The 17,425-nt window shown below is 33.2% G+C and overlaps 1 protein-coding gene across 12 annotated transcripts in view; it reads right to left on the bottom strand.

Moving 5' to 3' along the window:
• Nucleotides 1-17,425, bottom strand: part of DMD (dystrophin) — a 979,751-nt gene that overhangs the window by 524,673 nt on the left and 437,653 nt on the right. For all 12 annotated transcript variants that reach the window (XM_042811110.1, XM_042811098.1, XM_042811099.1 and 9 more), the window contains one exon: nt 14,178-14,328. In XM_042811110.1, coding sequence (XP_042667044.1) covers nt 14,178-14,328 — 151 coding nt within the window. The remainder of the gene's footprint in view (nt 1-14,177; nt 14,329-17,425) is intronic.

The raw sequence follows: 17,425 nt of genomic DNA, 5'->3' as shown, positions 1-17,425 counted from the left end.
AACCCCCAGCTCACTACAACCTCCCTTCAGGAAGTTATAGAGAGCAATGAGGTCTCCCCGAGCCTCCTCTTCTCCAGGCTGAACATTCCCAGCTCCTTCAGCCTCTCCTCATATGGCCTGTGTTCCAGACCCCTCACCAGCTTTGTTGCCCTCCTTTGAACACGTTCCAGGGCCTCAATGTCTTTCTTGCATTGAGGACATATTGTACATCAGTATGATCTCTTAGAGTTTTCAAAAAAAATATACCAGGAATAAGAAATTTATGAACTTAAAACATAATAATAATAATAATAATAATAATAATAATAATAATAGAGTGCCACAGCAATCTAGAAATTCTTTTTTACATCTGCTTTGCAGTGCATCTCAAAAGTCTAATGGAAAGAAGAACAGCCATTATCAGTGTCCTTTGACATGAGATCTCAAGCAGTTACAACAAATGCCATAGTTTTATGTTCTTTTATTTACAGAATAAATCAGTGAATCTGTGCATATGCTGTGAACAAAGGATATAACTTCTCTAATTTATTCTGTAATAAAATTGATTTGAAAACTAAAGTAAATAAAACATATTGCAGAAATAAACAGCAATCCAAATACTAAGTAAGAGAAATCTGACCCATACTGACATGAAATATTTGTAATGAAATGGCAATCAATGGCATCCACCAAAACATCTATTTGAATGCTGAATCCTTTCAGTACAAGGAAGTTTCTGTAAGGTTAAGTCTGTAGTCAACTACTAAATCTGTCTGAAGCTGTATAATACAGAAAAAAAGTTTTAAATATGGTAAACATTTGGTGGATGAAGTTGCTTATTTACAAATAGACTATCTTAATATCTTATATAGGTATTATAGTAAGAAAAGAAAAAGTATTTTAAATACAGTGTTCTTCGTTTTCTACTCACTCAATATTGATATACAGTTCTGCTTCAAAAATAGTAGCTAGACCTACAACTATTTCTTATTGAAAAGGCTCTTTTTGGGGGGGTAGGTACAGAAGAGATACAGCTGCTCACTCTGTAGATCATTTAATACAGACATGCATGTGAATTCTTTATTGCATCATTTCCATTCCACTTATGACAGCAATGTTGTTTAGGAACATAATGAGAACTGCTGTTCATTTAGGAAAAATAATAATAATCCATTCAGTTGCCTAGTAGAAATCTAAAACAAATTCATACCAAATTGCTTCTCACACCTAACCCTAAAGCTGTTATCCTTTCCCTAATTCTTATTCACATCCTATTCCTCTATAATAGCGGGATATGGGTTCTCCAGCTGGACCATTTCCCTTATGCACTGACATTTAAACTCAGTTATAAAATAATGAGACATTTATTGTTCAACATTTTGAATCATTAATAGCATGAGTTGTGAGGTAGGTAACTATCCCTTGATTGGAACAAGTACTCTTCCAGCAAAGAATGAATGTACTCTTCTAGCAAAGACTCATTCATAAATATTTATTTTAAAATTTTCTTTGTCTTTCCCAAGCACTACTATTTATATACGCATTATTCACCAATGAAAAGAATTTCATACAAATTATGTAAAAGATAATATCTGATTTATTCTAGTCTTCACTACTGCAAAACTATATGCATAATGAAGCCAGTTAAGTACAATGGCTAAAATACTGGGTCTGTATTACATGACAAAACATTTTGATAAAAAAAAAAAAGCAAAAAAAAAAAAAAAAAAAAAGCAAAAAACCAAAACTAACCAAAATTGTTGGCTTAAAGCAGTTTCTCTGTCTTCCCAGTCATGAAAATTGGACTCATTTGAGAAAACTAAAGAACATTTATACCCTCACCAACAGAATCTAAGGGGAAACGCAGATGCAGGCACTCTTTTTATGCAATGGAGTCACATCTTATTATATCTGCCCCAGTTAGATTAGAATTAGCTTCATACTTGTTAAGGCGCAAAAGTATTAAGCCTTTATTTTGATCATATTATTCATTGTAGTTTTTTTTTTATTATTATACTCTCCTTTAAACCTTAGTAGATTAGTATTTTCAAAATTTGCCAGATATTTCTATGATGAGTGCACTAAACAGTAATCATTTAATACACTTATAGAAAGAAAACTCAGTAAATTTAAAGTCCATGTCAAATATGTATAATGTGTAGCTAAACTTCTTTCCTCAGTATAGATATAAAAGTCCTAATGTCCCAAGCATAAAGTGTTAATGTAAAGCACTGTCCAAAAAGCCTCAGCAGATCTATTTAACATTTGAAATGTACAAAAGGTTTCAATTAACAAATATTACTTTAATTAGGAATGAAGCTGCTGCTTAAAATGGAGTATGTTAAAACCTGGAACTTTTTTGTTCTCTTCCCCCCTTTTCAGGGCATATTAGAGTACAAAAATATAACTAAATAACTTATTTCAAAACAAAAACAAAACGAATATGTCTGTTTCTGTCCTCAAGTTTGATTTTGATAAAATGCTCACTAGGATTGACCAGTCATGATTACTGGGAGGCCTTTTCTGCTGAAAGCTAAGTACTGCAAAAAGTGTAATTATGTGTAACAAATCAAGTCTCAGTGTCATCTGCTGTAAACCAAAGCATTTAATATTGGAATTTGCAACACAATAAAAAGTACTTGCACACTTTGCTTCTTGCATACCCCTTGCTTGAGCATGTTAACAACATTGTAGTGTAATCCTCAATACTATACTTTGTTCACCTATCTATCCCATCTACAGTAAAGACCTCCAGCAGAAGACTTGTGAATCACTAATTTAAGGGGAATAGCTCCCACCAACCAGAAAAATGTGTTTTCTGAGAAGTAAAAATAAAATCCATATTTATCAATGAGATTTTATATGCACACATAACTTTTAAAACATCTTAGGCTACATTACTCTTTGCAATCATAAAATTTCTTGGAGACTAGGAAGTTAAAGCTTAAATTCACTGTACCGTGATCACAATCACCTGTAAATACTCCACAAAATGAGATCTTTTAAGCAGTAGCCATCATTGTGACAATCAGTTTTGCTGGCAATTGCTGTCCATGTATCAAATCTGATAACAAATATTGTCTACAAGAAAAAAGGGAAATTTCTTCTCTCTTTCTGAAGGCCAATAGTATTAATATTCCCATCATTTCAGAACTATCCTATGAGTCTGTAAAATCACATGACAATAACCAAATTTCAGAGGAAAGGAAAAAAAAAAAAAAAGGAGGGGAGGAGGAAAGAAAAAACATCATGTCAATCATCCACCTTTTAAGCTTTAAAATTGACTGATGATGATAGAATGGAAATGACTGAAGATATGAGGATATTTACTTAGCCCTTATTATTTGAAGCTAAAATACAAAAAAGACAGATTGATCTAAAATTAATGATTATTTCTTCCATCCATGGCTGCTGTAACTGAGGCAAGATAATTCCTGAAATTTTTGCTAAGTTCCCTTTGGAAAAAAAATTGAAGATATATTTTTTTCAAAACTTCAGCTAATTCCATTGTTCTAAGATGGAAAATAACAGTGATTGTAGAAATTGCGTAACAGAACTGCCTGACTTCCATCAGGCACTAAGATTTATAATTACTTCAATCATGCCTCAGGATAGTCTCAGCACTCCTGTTTAACTAGCAACTCACTCTGAAAAATCATTCAATCAATCAATCATAGATAAAGTATCCATGTATGAACTACTCACCCAAGTCCTACCTTTTATCTAATGAGATTTTTTTCATAGACCATGTGATTCTCAAGTTGAGGGGGTACATTTACAAAACTAACCATAATACTGATTTATGAAAGTAATGGATGAATTGCAGGGAGAGTTGATAGTTCACATTTGCCTTAATTTGGTTACTTTCTTGACACAATTTAAATACTTTCATGCCTGGGGTTCGGAAATCAAGTCTCTCAAAACCCTGGCCATCTTGTAAAGGACAGATTGATTCCTACAGAAATTTCTTCCAAATAGGATTGGTACATCTTGATCACTCATATATGAGCAGATTCACAGAAAACTTATTTTAAAAGGCCTATGTGGAAGGAAAAACAAGAATGAAATTAGAGAACCTAGAGCCACTTACACTTCCTTCACATAGAGTGACTTTCACTCAGTGCTCTACTGGAAGTGGTAACAATGTACAGCAACAGCAACTGAAGCTGGAAGCATTAAATACATGTGCTCATACATTGCATCAACTGAAGAGTCAGCCTAATTTTGTTATTAGTTTTTGCATTTGGTAGGAGATCTTCCTACCTGTTATATCTCAAGCTAACTGTCTTGTCAACTTCAACATCTTTGATTTCTGCTGTGGAGTATTTTTCATTAAAAAAAGTAATAATAATAAAAGCCTTTCCTAGAGTTTACCAGATGTGGGAGTTCCTGTCTCTTCCTTGATCCGAACTAAGAACTAAGTTCCATGACTGTTACAGGGAAAAAAAAAAAATAATTCTTAGGCACTCCCTCAAAAACACATTGTCCTAACTTAGATAAATGAATGATACATTCATGTGCATGCTGAAACACACACAAATTCTAGGAAAAAGTCAAACATTTAGTGTATTATTAAACTGTAAGGAACTATTTTCACATGATTACCATCTTTCTGAACCAGTAGCTATTTCAGTCTTTCTAATTCGTTCCACCATAGCTTCAGCATAGTTTGGTGTTGTGTGATCTAAGTCCTATCTGAGTATACTTCCAGTATGCATCTTGTGTATCTGGCCATTTTTGCTTTCCATCTAGCAATGTAAACTTTCTTCAAATAATTATTTGTGCAAGGTATAAAAAGTGTTTCATTCATATGCGAAAATTATACTACAAGATTGTTCTCCCAGGAGCCATAAATGGATCAGAGTCCAGTTTGTGATATGAAAAAAAGAAGTATGAATCTCACCAGGATTTTTAATCACAATATGCTGACACTGAATTGAAGATCCATTTTGTATCATATCCCACTGGACTAACAAAAGTCTGCTTGTTTGCATTAGTTAATTTAAAACTCTTAGTAGAAAAAAATGATATTGAAGGTTTCGTCCAGCTTTCAGTGAAACTTGTTCTTATTCTAGAGAAAAGCCAATGGTCATTTTTGTGCTGCATTTTCAAATCAATTGTGCATAATATAGTTACTTATAAGCATTTTTTCCTGTATTTCAGGACTGTTAGGAAATACTCTTACAGAACTTTTAATAATTTTATTTTGCACATGCTTCTGTACATGAAATTATTTAAATTATCACACAGCCTTCTTCAATGGCTTCAGCCTCATATTTGCACTATTAAGTTGATTAAAATACAACAGAAAACAGTGAAGCCATTTTTAACTCAATTCCTCACCAGTTATTTTTGGAAAATAATAACAAAACCAGACAGAATACTGTTCACAGTGCCACTCCATTTAACAGGGAGAGGCTGTTGAAATTTTTCAAGTGAAAATATAATTTGAGATAGCATGAAGTACAGTAAAGTAAGATTAATCTAACATCTCTCTATGATTTCTGAAGCCTTGAGTAAGGCTTAAGTAAAAAAAGTTCTAGATCATGGTTGTCCAGAGGCTTAGGAATTCTGATGAAAAGGTGTAACAGATTATCAGCTGTAAGGCAACACTCTAGATTTCTTGATTACCCCCAAACTTCTTTCGGTTATGATGACTCAACAACTATCATATTTGGTAGAGTATGGCTGAAAAACTCTGATTCACACTTGTACTGCACACACTGGAGCGACAGTTATAGTTGACTGAAAATACTGAACGGAGGGGAAAAGTTCGTCTCCCATTGACCATTGTTCAGAACTATCTCAACATCAGTGATAACATAGTGGGATAGAATTATGTTTTAAATTATGCTCATAGCTGAAGAGGTAAACAGGAAATAATACCATACAGAAAGGGAATGTTTCCAATCTGTGTTAAGATAATATACTCATCCCCTTTCATCATATACTCATCCACTTTACAACGAAATATGCATATTAGATAGTTTTTTGCTAAACTCTTATAACACTTGTCCTTCTTTGTCATTGTAACTGGTATGTTAAATGTACATTTGGCTATATGTGTGGAAATCATAGCTGCATGCTCTAATGCCAGATCTGAAATTTTCACTGATGTAAGCACAGCTGCATGAGACTCCATTTGAACGCATAGGGCATCACCTGCTCTGTCTTTTTCTTGTGACAAAAACTTAACACTTCTATTAGATAAAAACAATAGCAAGCAAAGGAGCTTAATTTCAGTTCCTAACATTGAAGTTTTTTCCAACTTGCTACTTAAACTTTTTTCATATTTTCTTCCTTTTCTCAACATTATGTAAGAATACTTGTGACAAGTCAGGATAAGAGAGAGCAGAAGAATCATAAAGGTCTTACAAAAAGATTTTTAAAACTGTGGATACGTAAGAACAAAGATTAAAAGGACTATATAGAACTGCACAAATCAAATCCAACAATCCACCTACCAATGGCACAAGGGTAGATTCAGTAGATTTAACAGACATCTTTGTAATAATGTAGCATGTCAGCAAGAGTGGTCAAAATTAGAAGATTCACACTTGCCCATACATACACACACACACACATCAATGCTTAAAAGTCTAGAGTTTTGAAAGTTATTTTTAGATTTGTTCTTCATTTTGAAACAAAAGTTACTTCACCCACTTTTATATTATTCCATTACTTGATTAATGTGATGAATTCTTATGAAGCTAATGACAATACTCAAAATAATTACCTATCTGTTAGTACACATTCTAAACTTATACTGCCTTTATAAGATCAAGTGCAGCTAACATTAATTTATGTCATTGTGATAAACCATCTCTGATCTGAAGGGACTTCAACAAAAGACTTTAAATCCACATTTTTACAAAAGCTGTTGATATTAACTGAAAAATAATTATACAGTACTTGAAGAATTCCTGATAACATTATGAATAATACAAAGATAATGTGAGCACCTAAAGTGAATAAGTTTAATCAGGATTCTAAGATTGTAAACAAATTCTAATCTCATTCCTACACACAGAGAAACTAGTGCCAAAACAAAATGGAAAAACAGACAACATATTTGTACTTGTGAATCATTCTGCCAGATCCACAGTAAGTTCATGCATCACTGCTTTTGATTTTAAAATGCATCTCAGAAAAATTTCCCAGCTAAAATCCAAACTAAAAATTTCTAGACTTGTTACATTTTAAATGAGGCTTAATTTTCTGCATCAGATATTGTTTCTAAGTATGCAGAAATAAACAGTAAATCCAGAGCTTTGCAATAACAGAAGCTTATATAATAAATTACAGAAAGAATTCCTCTCTACAGTATTTTATGTTTGCGCGCTGTTATTCTGCTTTTGGAGGAGTGTCAAGAATTTCAGAATAGATATATATAAGAAATATCAGACAGTACTCATAATTGACTTTTACAAATACTCTGCTTGTAAATGAACTTCTGAGAATGGGGCACATCCCCGCTTTTTATAGAGTTCATAGAATGGTGTGGGTTGGAAGGGACCTTTAAGATCACCTAGTTCCTATCCCCCTGCTATAGGCAGGACACTTCCCTCTTGACCAGAAAGCTTGCTCAAAGCCCTATCCAGCCTGGCCTTCAGTGCTTCCAGGAAGGGGATATCCACAACCTCACTGAACAACCTGTTCCAGTGTCTCACCACCCTCACAGTAAATAATTTCTTCTTAATATCTACTCTGAATCTACCCTCTTTGTAGGTGTAAACCCTTTTCTCCTCATCCTGTTGCTATGTGCCCTTATAAAAAGTCCTTCCCCAGCTTTCCTGTAGATCCCCTTCAGGTACTGGAAGGCTGCTATAAGGTCACCCCAAGCCTTCTCTTCTCCAGGATGAACAGCCTCAGTTCTCTCAGCCTGCCACTGCTGGGGAGGTGCTCCAGCTCTCTTATCATCTTCATGGCCCTCCTCTGGACCCACTCCAACAACTTTTTCCTTCTTTCATTGGGGGCTGCAGAACTGGACACAGGTGGGGTGTCACGAGCAATGTAACCCAAAATGCCGTTGGCATTCTGAGCTGCGAGCACACATTGCCAGCTCATGTTGAGTCATCCATCAACTGACACCTTCCAATCTGAGGAGAGCAGCCCTCTCCTCAAGGCTGCTCTCAAGGCATTCTCTGCCCAACCCGTACTAGTGCTCGGAATTCCCCAACCCAGATGAAAGACGTTGCACTTAACCTTGTTTAACTTCATGAAGTTGACGTGGATCTACCTCTCCAGTCTGTCCAGGACCCTCTGGATGACATCTCTTCCCTCCTTCTAGCGTGTCAACTGCACTAGTCAGGTTGGTATTACAATACAGTTCAGAATGAGATCATATTGAACATTACTTTACTTGCTGTCTCTCCATTAATTGTAAAATGTAACCTCAGCTGATGTTTTCCCAGTAACTTCAATAAGCTTATATTTTGACTTCTTCCTCCCGCTGTGTGCTTGGATAATCAGTCCAACTGCCTGAAAGTGCAGAAAACTTCTTTCATAGATACCAATATGTGAGTCAAGTAGACTAGGAAGCTTTTAAAAATTTGCAGCCAAAAATGAGATAATTACATTTCATTAAAGTGATTTTTATTCCCAAATGTGTAATTATTTCCCCCATTATCTAACTGTATTGTTGCAAATGATCTGATCATAAGAGTGGGACAAAATATATTCTAAGTTAATATGCCTATGTTTCAAAACTTAAGATTTTTTTGCTTTTTATAATTGGAGATTGTATTACGAAAAATTCATCAAAATTACATACTTAACAAGATTTAAGTTGGTTATCTGAATAACCAATGCCAGGATTTACAAAAAAATCTGAATATGAACTGTAAATTTGTAACTACTGATGCCAGAGTTAGCAGAATCACACCAACATCTTTACATTTGTTATTTCTTCTGGTTTCCTAATGTCCCACTACCAGTAGCAACAACTTACGTAAAAAAATTCCAATATGATATAGTAAGTAAGGAATGAAGAATATTGTAGAAACGTATGCAGTAGGGAAGAAATTAAATATCTATTATAATTACAAGGCAATGCTTCTCAGAGCTTGATATGACAAGAAAATATCTTTACTACAAACACAGGATAAACTATTTCAATATTACAACATCACCATTAGCAAAAACAACAAATGTGAGGAATCATTTAACAGGAAAGGAAAGGTTTTAGGAACTTCATACATCCAGAAATGTATTACTTGTAAGGATGTGTAAAATTATAAGAACTTTATGGAAAAACAAAACAAAAAACACCGAGACAGTGGAAACTATTTTCAAGGCCACTGTGTACTTTTACTGTTTGTAAAATATTAGCTCACAATATACTCCTTCTAAAATAATGCTATATGTGAACTCACAATGTGGCAAATATTGTCATACATACCATAACCTTTCTAATTAAAGACTATGCTGAAAAAAGGGGGGGGAAAGCCAAATTGGCTTCTCTTTGATTCACTTTCTCCTATTTCTCTGAAATTAATGCATAGCATCAAAAAACCTGCAATTCAAAATGGAACCAGATGAAATAAGATTGATTCAAATGGACAAAACTGAATCATTTGGATTCAAAAGGAGACAAAGAGAACAAGGAAAACCACGGATTATTTGCGTTGTACAGATGTAACTTTAAAACACAACATTTATAAGATGAAATCCAAAATCATTATATACAATATTTTTACAAGTTCTACATTCAGGAGCGTGAGCAGTTACAACTGTGTGTTGTTTTTTTTTTTTTTTTTTCTTTTTTGTGGTATGAGAATGCGTGGCCTCAAGCACTGAAACATTTGTTTTCTCCCATATCCTCTGATTCCATTTGTGCTGCATTCCAGAAATAACTGTTTAATTTTAGTGGTTATTAAGTCATCAATATCCATATAATCCAATTTAGATATAAAAGAGAAGAATTATTAGCATGACCAAGATTTTCAGTGCTGAAGCCTGGATCCTTTGTATATTTTTTGATTCCAACATCTACAAGGAAAACAATGTGAAGTTTCTGACATTATAGAAAAGAAAGATCTAAAGAAGGCATGAGTCATTCACGTTCTGTTACAGACTTTTATAAGTACGCAAAAATGTTTATGCTGACCAATTCAACACGTGAACAATTTAAGAGAGACTTGTAACTTACAAACTGTATCACTAACCATAGTATGCTCAGAAGGCAAAGCATAATTAATAAACCCAACGCCCCAAAGTTTCAAAAAACTACTGGTTTTAACGTCTCCTGTGACCTTAAAATGTAAACATCCTTGATATTTATGTGTGTAAATTGAGGTCAATAATTTAGAAATTAATAACTACAAGGAATATTTCTGAAACATGTAAACTATAGAAAAGAAGGTATGAAGTCCAGCCCTTGCTCTGACTGACCAGAGTTAATTATTTTACCATTAAATCAACTGAATAAACAAAACAAAACAAACAAACAAACAAAAAAAAAAAACAACAACAACAAAAAAAACCCCAGCAGCTACAATGATAACATTACACCTGAGTCCTCAGAGTAGATACTAAATAGGCAAATTCGTAATTGTTCCTGTGTATGGAACAAATATTCTGGATAACCTGCGTGCATTCTTCAAATAAGAACATATATTTAAATTCCCAGATAATGATTTGGGAACTTACTTAATTTTACTGTCTACTTCTCAAACTTTCGAATAATTCATTTCTGTAACCGTTATGTTAGCATTTTGTTCTATAGCATCTGAAACCATGCCCTCCTGCAGTCAAACAGATACCATTGTACTAATTGTTATCTATCTCTTTCATCCATATAAGCATGGCATTAATTTCATACACAGCTTTTTGTTGGTTGGTTAGTTGCTTTTATGCATTTGAAATTAATACAGATAGAAGCTGCATGACAGAGCACAAGATGATGGCAAACAATACTTTAACTTCCAGCCATAGTAAGATCCAACCATAAAGCATAATACCTGAGCTACCCTGATGATGGTACAAGGCAACCTCACTGTCAGGACTACAATACTTTGAGATCTTGTGTTCCAGAAAGAGGCACAGGCACATAAGAGTCAAGTTCTCCAGCTACCATATGAAAACAGATTAGAGAATAGCAGCTGTACTTTACCTAAATGAGATCCAACTGGTGACATGACTGCGGACCATAAGAACAGATGGGAATAAAGACAGGGGAGTAGATAAAATTGAGCTACATCTTGGTCTTGGCACAATAATAAGTGTGTATAAACTAAACATTAAGGAGTGAAAAGACAGAAAATCCTTTCAGCCAGAATAATGAGGAAAAAAAATATCTAATTACTTTCAGGACAGAGTTCAATATGTTTCAAAAGGATTATATGATGTGCTATCTTTAAAACGTCTCTTTAAAGCTTGCATCTCCTAATTAAAAAGTCAATTACGACTTCTTAAAATGATTTTTTTACAACAGCAAAAAATTCACAATAAAAGTATTTAAGTATTCATGATCTGAAAATAACAATTCTCTTACCAGATTTTATTCGCCTTATAGATAATGAACGAATGTAGTATAATATCATCCCACTGCATTGTGTGGCAAAAAGGAATAACAAAAAAATACACCTAAAATAATCTCTCAATCCATACCAACATGATCACCCAATTGAGTTTTGACTGTTTCGTTTTACATTAACATTTGACTCTATGTAGTAACTGAATGTCAATGGACACATGAATTTTTATTTTCCAAAGTATTCCTGCCTAGAAATAGTATTACACATCTGAATATTATCTGTATTTTTTTCCAAAACAGTTTTTTTTTGTTGTTGTTGTTTAATTCAAAACTGTTCCATTGCTTATAAAAGAATTTTTGGACAAATCCTGTTCACTAAACAGCACGATCTCATTAATTAAACAAGTCGCTAACCTAGTAAATCAAACTGCTCAGCTGTTTTAACTGTTTAAACCAATGAAAATTCTAATGATCTCTTCTGCCTTACAGAAGCCTAATACTAAGACTTTCTTGATGCATAGCTCTGTCAACAAGTATGTCATGTGAGACACAGATTATTTATGCTAACCAATAAAATAGAGATAAAGGGAACTGTACCAATGGAGCTTCAGATTAAACATCCTCTCACAAATAAATGTTACCTAACACTTGATTACATTCTTGAAGTTAGTTGTAATATTTACAAGTTATGTGAATGTTCTTAAGAAAGGCCATATCGTGCTGAACTAAAAGAGATTTTAGGTAGATAAATTAATGAGTTCCTGAGATTTCTAACACAATCAAAAATGAAAGAGAAAGAAAAAGCTTGATGGATTGTCAATATTAAATTTTGTTAGAAATCCACCCTGATAGCATATGTTCCAATACTTGCATTGTTCCTATATATTAAATATAAAAAAAAATAAACATCTATCTCATATAATGCATAGGAAAATAACAAATGGATAACCTGAGGAGGCTAGGTGAAAGAAAAATGTGGAACAGAAGGAAATAAATATTTTTTAAGCTCTCAGGACATTATGTCAAGGTCTTACAGACTGATATTCAATTCAACACGAGCATCTTTCTCTACTAGGAGAAGAAAATAAAGTTTCTAATCTGTTGGGGTTGTGAAATGTTCTAACACATCTCGTGCATTTATACCACCTGTAACACAACTTGGTTTGGACACCCTCAAAGAACAATCTCTTCATAGAGGAAAAATGTCATTTTAGAAAGGTGTTAGCAAAAAAAGAAGAAACACTTTCCACTGTTATAAGCGTGCACTTCAAGCTACTCATGGATACTAGAATAGTGCTTAAAAATGTGATTGAACACACAAGGCAAAGCAGAGGAAAGGGTAAGCCTTTGTGCCACAATATTACTATCTGTCACATACTCATGTCTTAGTTTACTCTTTTATCTGTTTTTCAAAGAAATACTTAAAACTGTGAGACAGAGAAAGGGAGACAAAACTTCAGTGACTTGGAAATACACATGATCTCCACTACCTTTTGTATATTCTTCAGAAAGAATCTTTAATGTCTCCATAACATTCTATTGCTTCTCTTTCAGCCAGATTTTAGACTTACTCAGTGTTTGAAGTCGCAACAGTAATTCATAAAAAAAATATTTACCAATTAGTAACTTTTTTCAGCTTTACTTCAGTATTACTTAACAGTCAACAGCAATTTTTGTGCTTGCACTGAACAATTTATTTTTTTCAGTTCTGTAGTTTTGCAGTCAAGAAATATCAGCCTATAGCTTAAAAAAGGCATCTTTAAGGCATATTAAAATCCAAAAGAAAAGAATAATAAACAAACAAAACACACACACACACAAAAAAAAAAAAAAAAAAAAAAAAAAAAAGAAACCTGTAGGGCAAAAATCAGTAGAAGCCCAAAGGATTGGTTCTCCTGCACTCAGATAAAAAGCTGTACCTTTTATATTACATAGACCCAACTACCTTCAACCATAAGTCCAGTAATTCAATCCAGCAATTCAGTGTAAAAATGATGATTAGTTTAACAGATTTTTTTCTTATGCACCAGTAGTAATTTATAACATGAAATCTGAGCTTAGTCAAGCCATTTTATTCAGCTGAACCTATCAACTTGCAAAACATCAGTTTAGAATTAATTCTTCAAACCCATTACCATTTCAATCATACAAGAGTGAAATGAAATAACCAGAAACTAGAGTTATTATTTTCCTTATGATGCTCAAAGAGCCTGCAAGATGAAAAGCATACAAATTGGAACTGGACACATAGGAACTAAGTGGCTATTCTGTCACACAGCATTTGACAAATGCATCCTCAAGGTTCTTTGATTAAAACATGAAACAGGCAAAATATTAAGGTACGTGTAAGACACAGTTCATGAAATATTTATGTTACAGCTCAATTGTTAAACACATATCTTACACATGATTTAAAAATAAAGCCTGAAACTTTTCCTAATCATGTGGAAATCAATGGGTAGTTCAAACGAAGACCAAATGAGTCTGAATGAGTCTGTAACTATGGAATTACTGCAGTTATCTTTTCCTTAACTTTTTTTTTTTTTTTTTTTTTTTTTTTTTTTTTTTAATTCTTATTATTACTTTAAATATTTTAAAACAAACTAGTTAATAAAGACAACAGAAATACCAAAATCCACCTAAAATGAACTGTAAAACTATGGAGTTTCCAGACCAGCAAACATCTAATTACTGACGAGAAAAAGAATTGATCAAATCCTACCTGGAGAAATTGCTTGGTTTTCACGTGACCCACATCTCCAGCCTCTACCTGTGCTCTTGACAGTTTCTCTTCAGTTTCAGTTAGCCACTCACTAAAACTTTTCATTTCACAGTGAAAAAGCCGCCACTTTTCCATGGATTTGTCAAAGCGTCTGCAAGCATAAAAGATGGAATAATGTATCAATAATTATTGACTGAATGAAAAAAGAAAAAATGTTAGATGTCTCAGACTGTATTTCCTGTATTTCCTAATTTCCTGTTGATGGCACCATACATTAACATTCCTAACAGTTATATCAAATGGAAACATGGTAGTACTTCTGACTAGTGAAAGTATCATTAAGCACATGTGCTAAAAATCAGTATCTTATCCATTTATAAACTCCTTTTGATGTTTCAGACAAATTCTTTGGTCATATCATGTTTTCAGAATCCTAGGCATACAGTACAATTCTGCTCCAATTTTACTGCCTCCCCAGAGGATACAAATGCCCATCTATACTTACTGAAAATGGAACTTCCTTCAAAGGAATTTTCACTTTTGGAATGAAAAGGAAGTATTCTCGCCTTACTTTTATTAACCCCTTATGTATATATAAATATTTATGTATATGCTTTTCTTCAATTTGAGTATTTGGTAAAGATACCAAAATGCAAAATATGCAAAAATAGAAATGCCTGAAATACAAGAATGGTTGAAACAAAAGATATTTAAATTAGGCTTTCATATAGTAAGTAAAGATGAAAAAATTGTTACTATCATCTCCACATAAAATATAAATTCACTACACATAAGACCACGTAAGTACCTACAGTGCTTTGGCATATCTAATGTATTTTTTGATCAGTCTGTTTGCTCAAGGCCCTGAGAAGTACTGAAGAACATAATCTGTTTATTTTGCAGATGGGCCATGTCATAAGGAATGCAGTTACTTTAGGTTTTGGATTGCTGTTGAAGAGATCACTAATAAGAGATTAGCTACAATGCTTTGTTAGCAGATTATCATGAAACATGTTACTGTTGTTTAGTTTAATAACCCTCTTTTGTAGGATTACAATAGGTCTTAGAGTGTACTTAAAGGATAACAACAAAGATGATCAATTAACTTTAGACAAACTATATGGCTGTTAGAATGTGAAAGACTATTTCACCAAATAAACCAGGTTGCTAACAGAAATATAGACCAGGAAGATTTTTTTTTTTACTCATGGTAACCCTTTTTGATAAAGATACGAAACAGAATTGCACTAGCAAACAGTGAAACAACATTATACTTCTGTACATTGACTATGAGATAGAGAACACATAAGACAGAGAGAGATAATACTATATATATATATATTATATATAAGTATATTTTTATATATATATATATATATATAACATATATATATTATATACTAAAAATATATATTTTCCCCTACAAAAGTGTTTGATTACATTAGGCAGTTTAGATAAACATACTCTACCAATTTGTTCATAAAATGGGCAGGACTTGAATTTTTTTTTTTAAATTAAAGCATTTAAAAACATGTTTTAAAATAAGAGTAGAGCAGAGTTCTTGTAATTTAAATTTTGCATAGAAGAGCAGCAAACTAACCTGTATCCATTTGTGAATCAACTCATTGCATATCTCAAGCACAATTTGATTCATGGGCCCTAAGGTTAATAGCTGCTAAACACTAGAACCTATATTTAATTTAAAATAGTTGCTCCTTAGTCCTATGCAGTCTAAATATACCAAACACTTCAAATCACTCAACTAAATGACAACGTGATCAGTAAACTTGAATGAAAACAGATACAAACTACCAGAATAGTTCAAGAAATCTTTGTTCTCTCAAATTTAATATGGCTGCCTGTGTGATGAAGCCACATCAAAGATGTCAGTGCTCAAACCTGACAACTTCTAATGCACACAATGCCTTTAAAAGTTGTGATGGATAGAGAAAGATGCAGCCTGGGACAAATAAAAAATCCTTCATAAATTTCAGAATACACAATCTTGCTAATTAAAAGCAATAAATACATAAGGAAAAAAAAAAAGTCAAGTATAAAAACTAGTTTATTGAACTGGTTATCTTCTAAGCTTTAGGGGCTAATTGTCTTTCAACAAAAGTTGAAATCTCTGTTTCCCACAAAAGCAAGCTGTATTAAGTTTTCGGTATTGTGAGGCTGTTATTTCAATAGCATTTGCACATTTGCTCATTTTATTTTGGGTCCCAGACCCAAATAACAAAGAAATTGTCAGAAAAGGCCAAATAAAAATAACTAAATGAAATAAGTGTGCAAAACCTATATCTATTTAAGAATAAAAAATAGATATAAATACATAATAATTTATGCACAGTAGTAGTTGGTAGAAAATTGCTGTTGAGCCATCAGGTTAAGTACTACTAAACATTTTTCAAGATCAGAGTGGATGTACTCAAAATATTTTTTTCTTTGAACACAGAGAAGAGTTTCATTTGAAAACACGTCCTGCAAAAAAAGCTGTAATCACCACAGCTTTCTAATATATTTTCTTCCTTTCATATAGTATTGCCCTCTTCAGATGGCTAGGTATTTGCCTTCACCTTTGCCCTATCAATTGTGTCCTTCGCATTTTTTCTCTCTTCATAAAGGTATGCCAAGTGAAGATGTGACAGTTTTCAAACCTCTGGCTTCAATGTTGTCTAGTTTTCATTGCTCTTTTGAAACTTGGCCACAATCACAGTAAAAATTCTTTAAAATATTTGAGTTGCTGGGAAGAGGTACATTAAGATTCCAGGTAACGTTTATGACTGCCCTACTTTGCTACAGATGAACACAGGAGCAGTTCAAGAACTGCCACATATGACAAATTTCTTCGTCACTGTAAGCAAAACAAACTGCTGATCCAGTTAAGAACTGTAGTTACTCAATTCATTTATTAAAATGACTGTGATGATTTTTCAATTACCACACTATTTTACAGAAGCAGACTAGACACAACTGAAACGCCCATTTTCACCAGTGACCTCAGTCTAAATTAAATGGAAAAGTCTTATTTTACATTTAAGAAAATCACCCAGAAAATAAAACCTAAAATCCATTCTTTTTTTTTTTTTTTTTTTGGTCCAGTATGGTTTCTCATTTCAAACACTACATTAAAACAGAACTCTTCCTATTTCTTGGAAAATGAAATTACTCTTCTCAGCATGAGGAAGTTTATCAGCAGCTTAAATGCAAAAATTCAGTGAGAATTGATGTTAGTTATCACTAAATTT

This window comes from Centrocercus urophasianus, unplaced genomic scaffold (genome assembly GCF_019232065.1).
Source record: "Centrocercus urophasianus isolate 14NV4802_14NV808 unplaced genomic scaffold, USGS_Curo_1.0 seq_12, whole genome shotgun sequence".
Lineage (NCBI taxonomy): Eukaryota > Metazoa > Chordata > Aves > Galliformes > Phasianidae > Centrocercus > Centrocercus urophasianus.
This window is presented reverse-complemented; position numbering and strand designations above follow the sequence as displayed.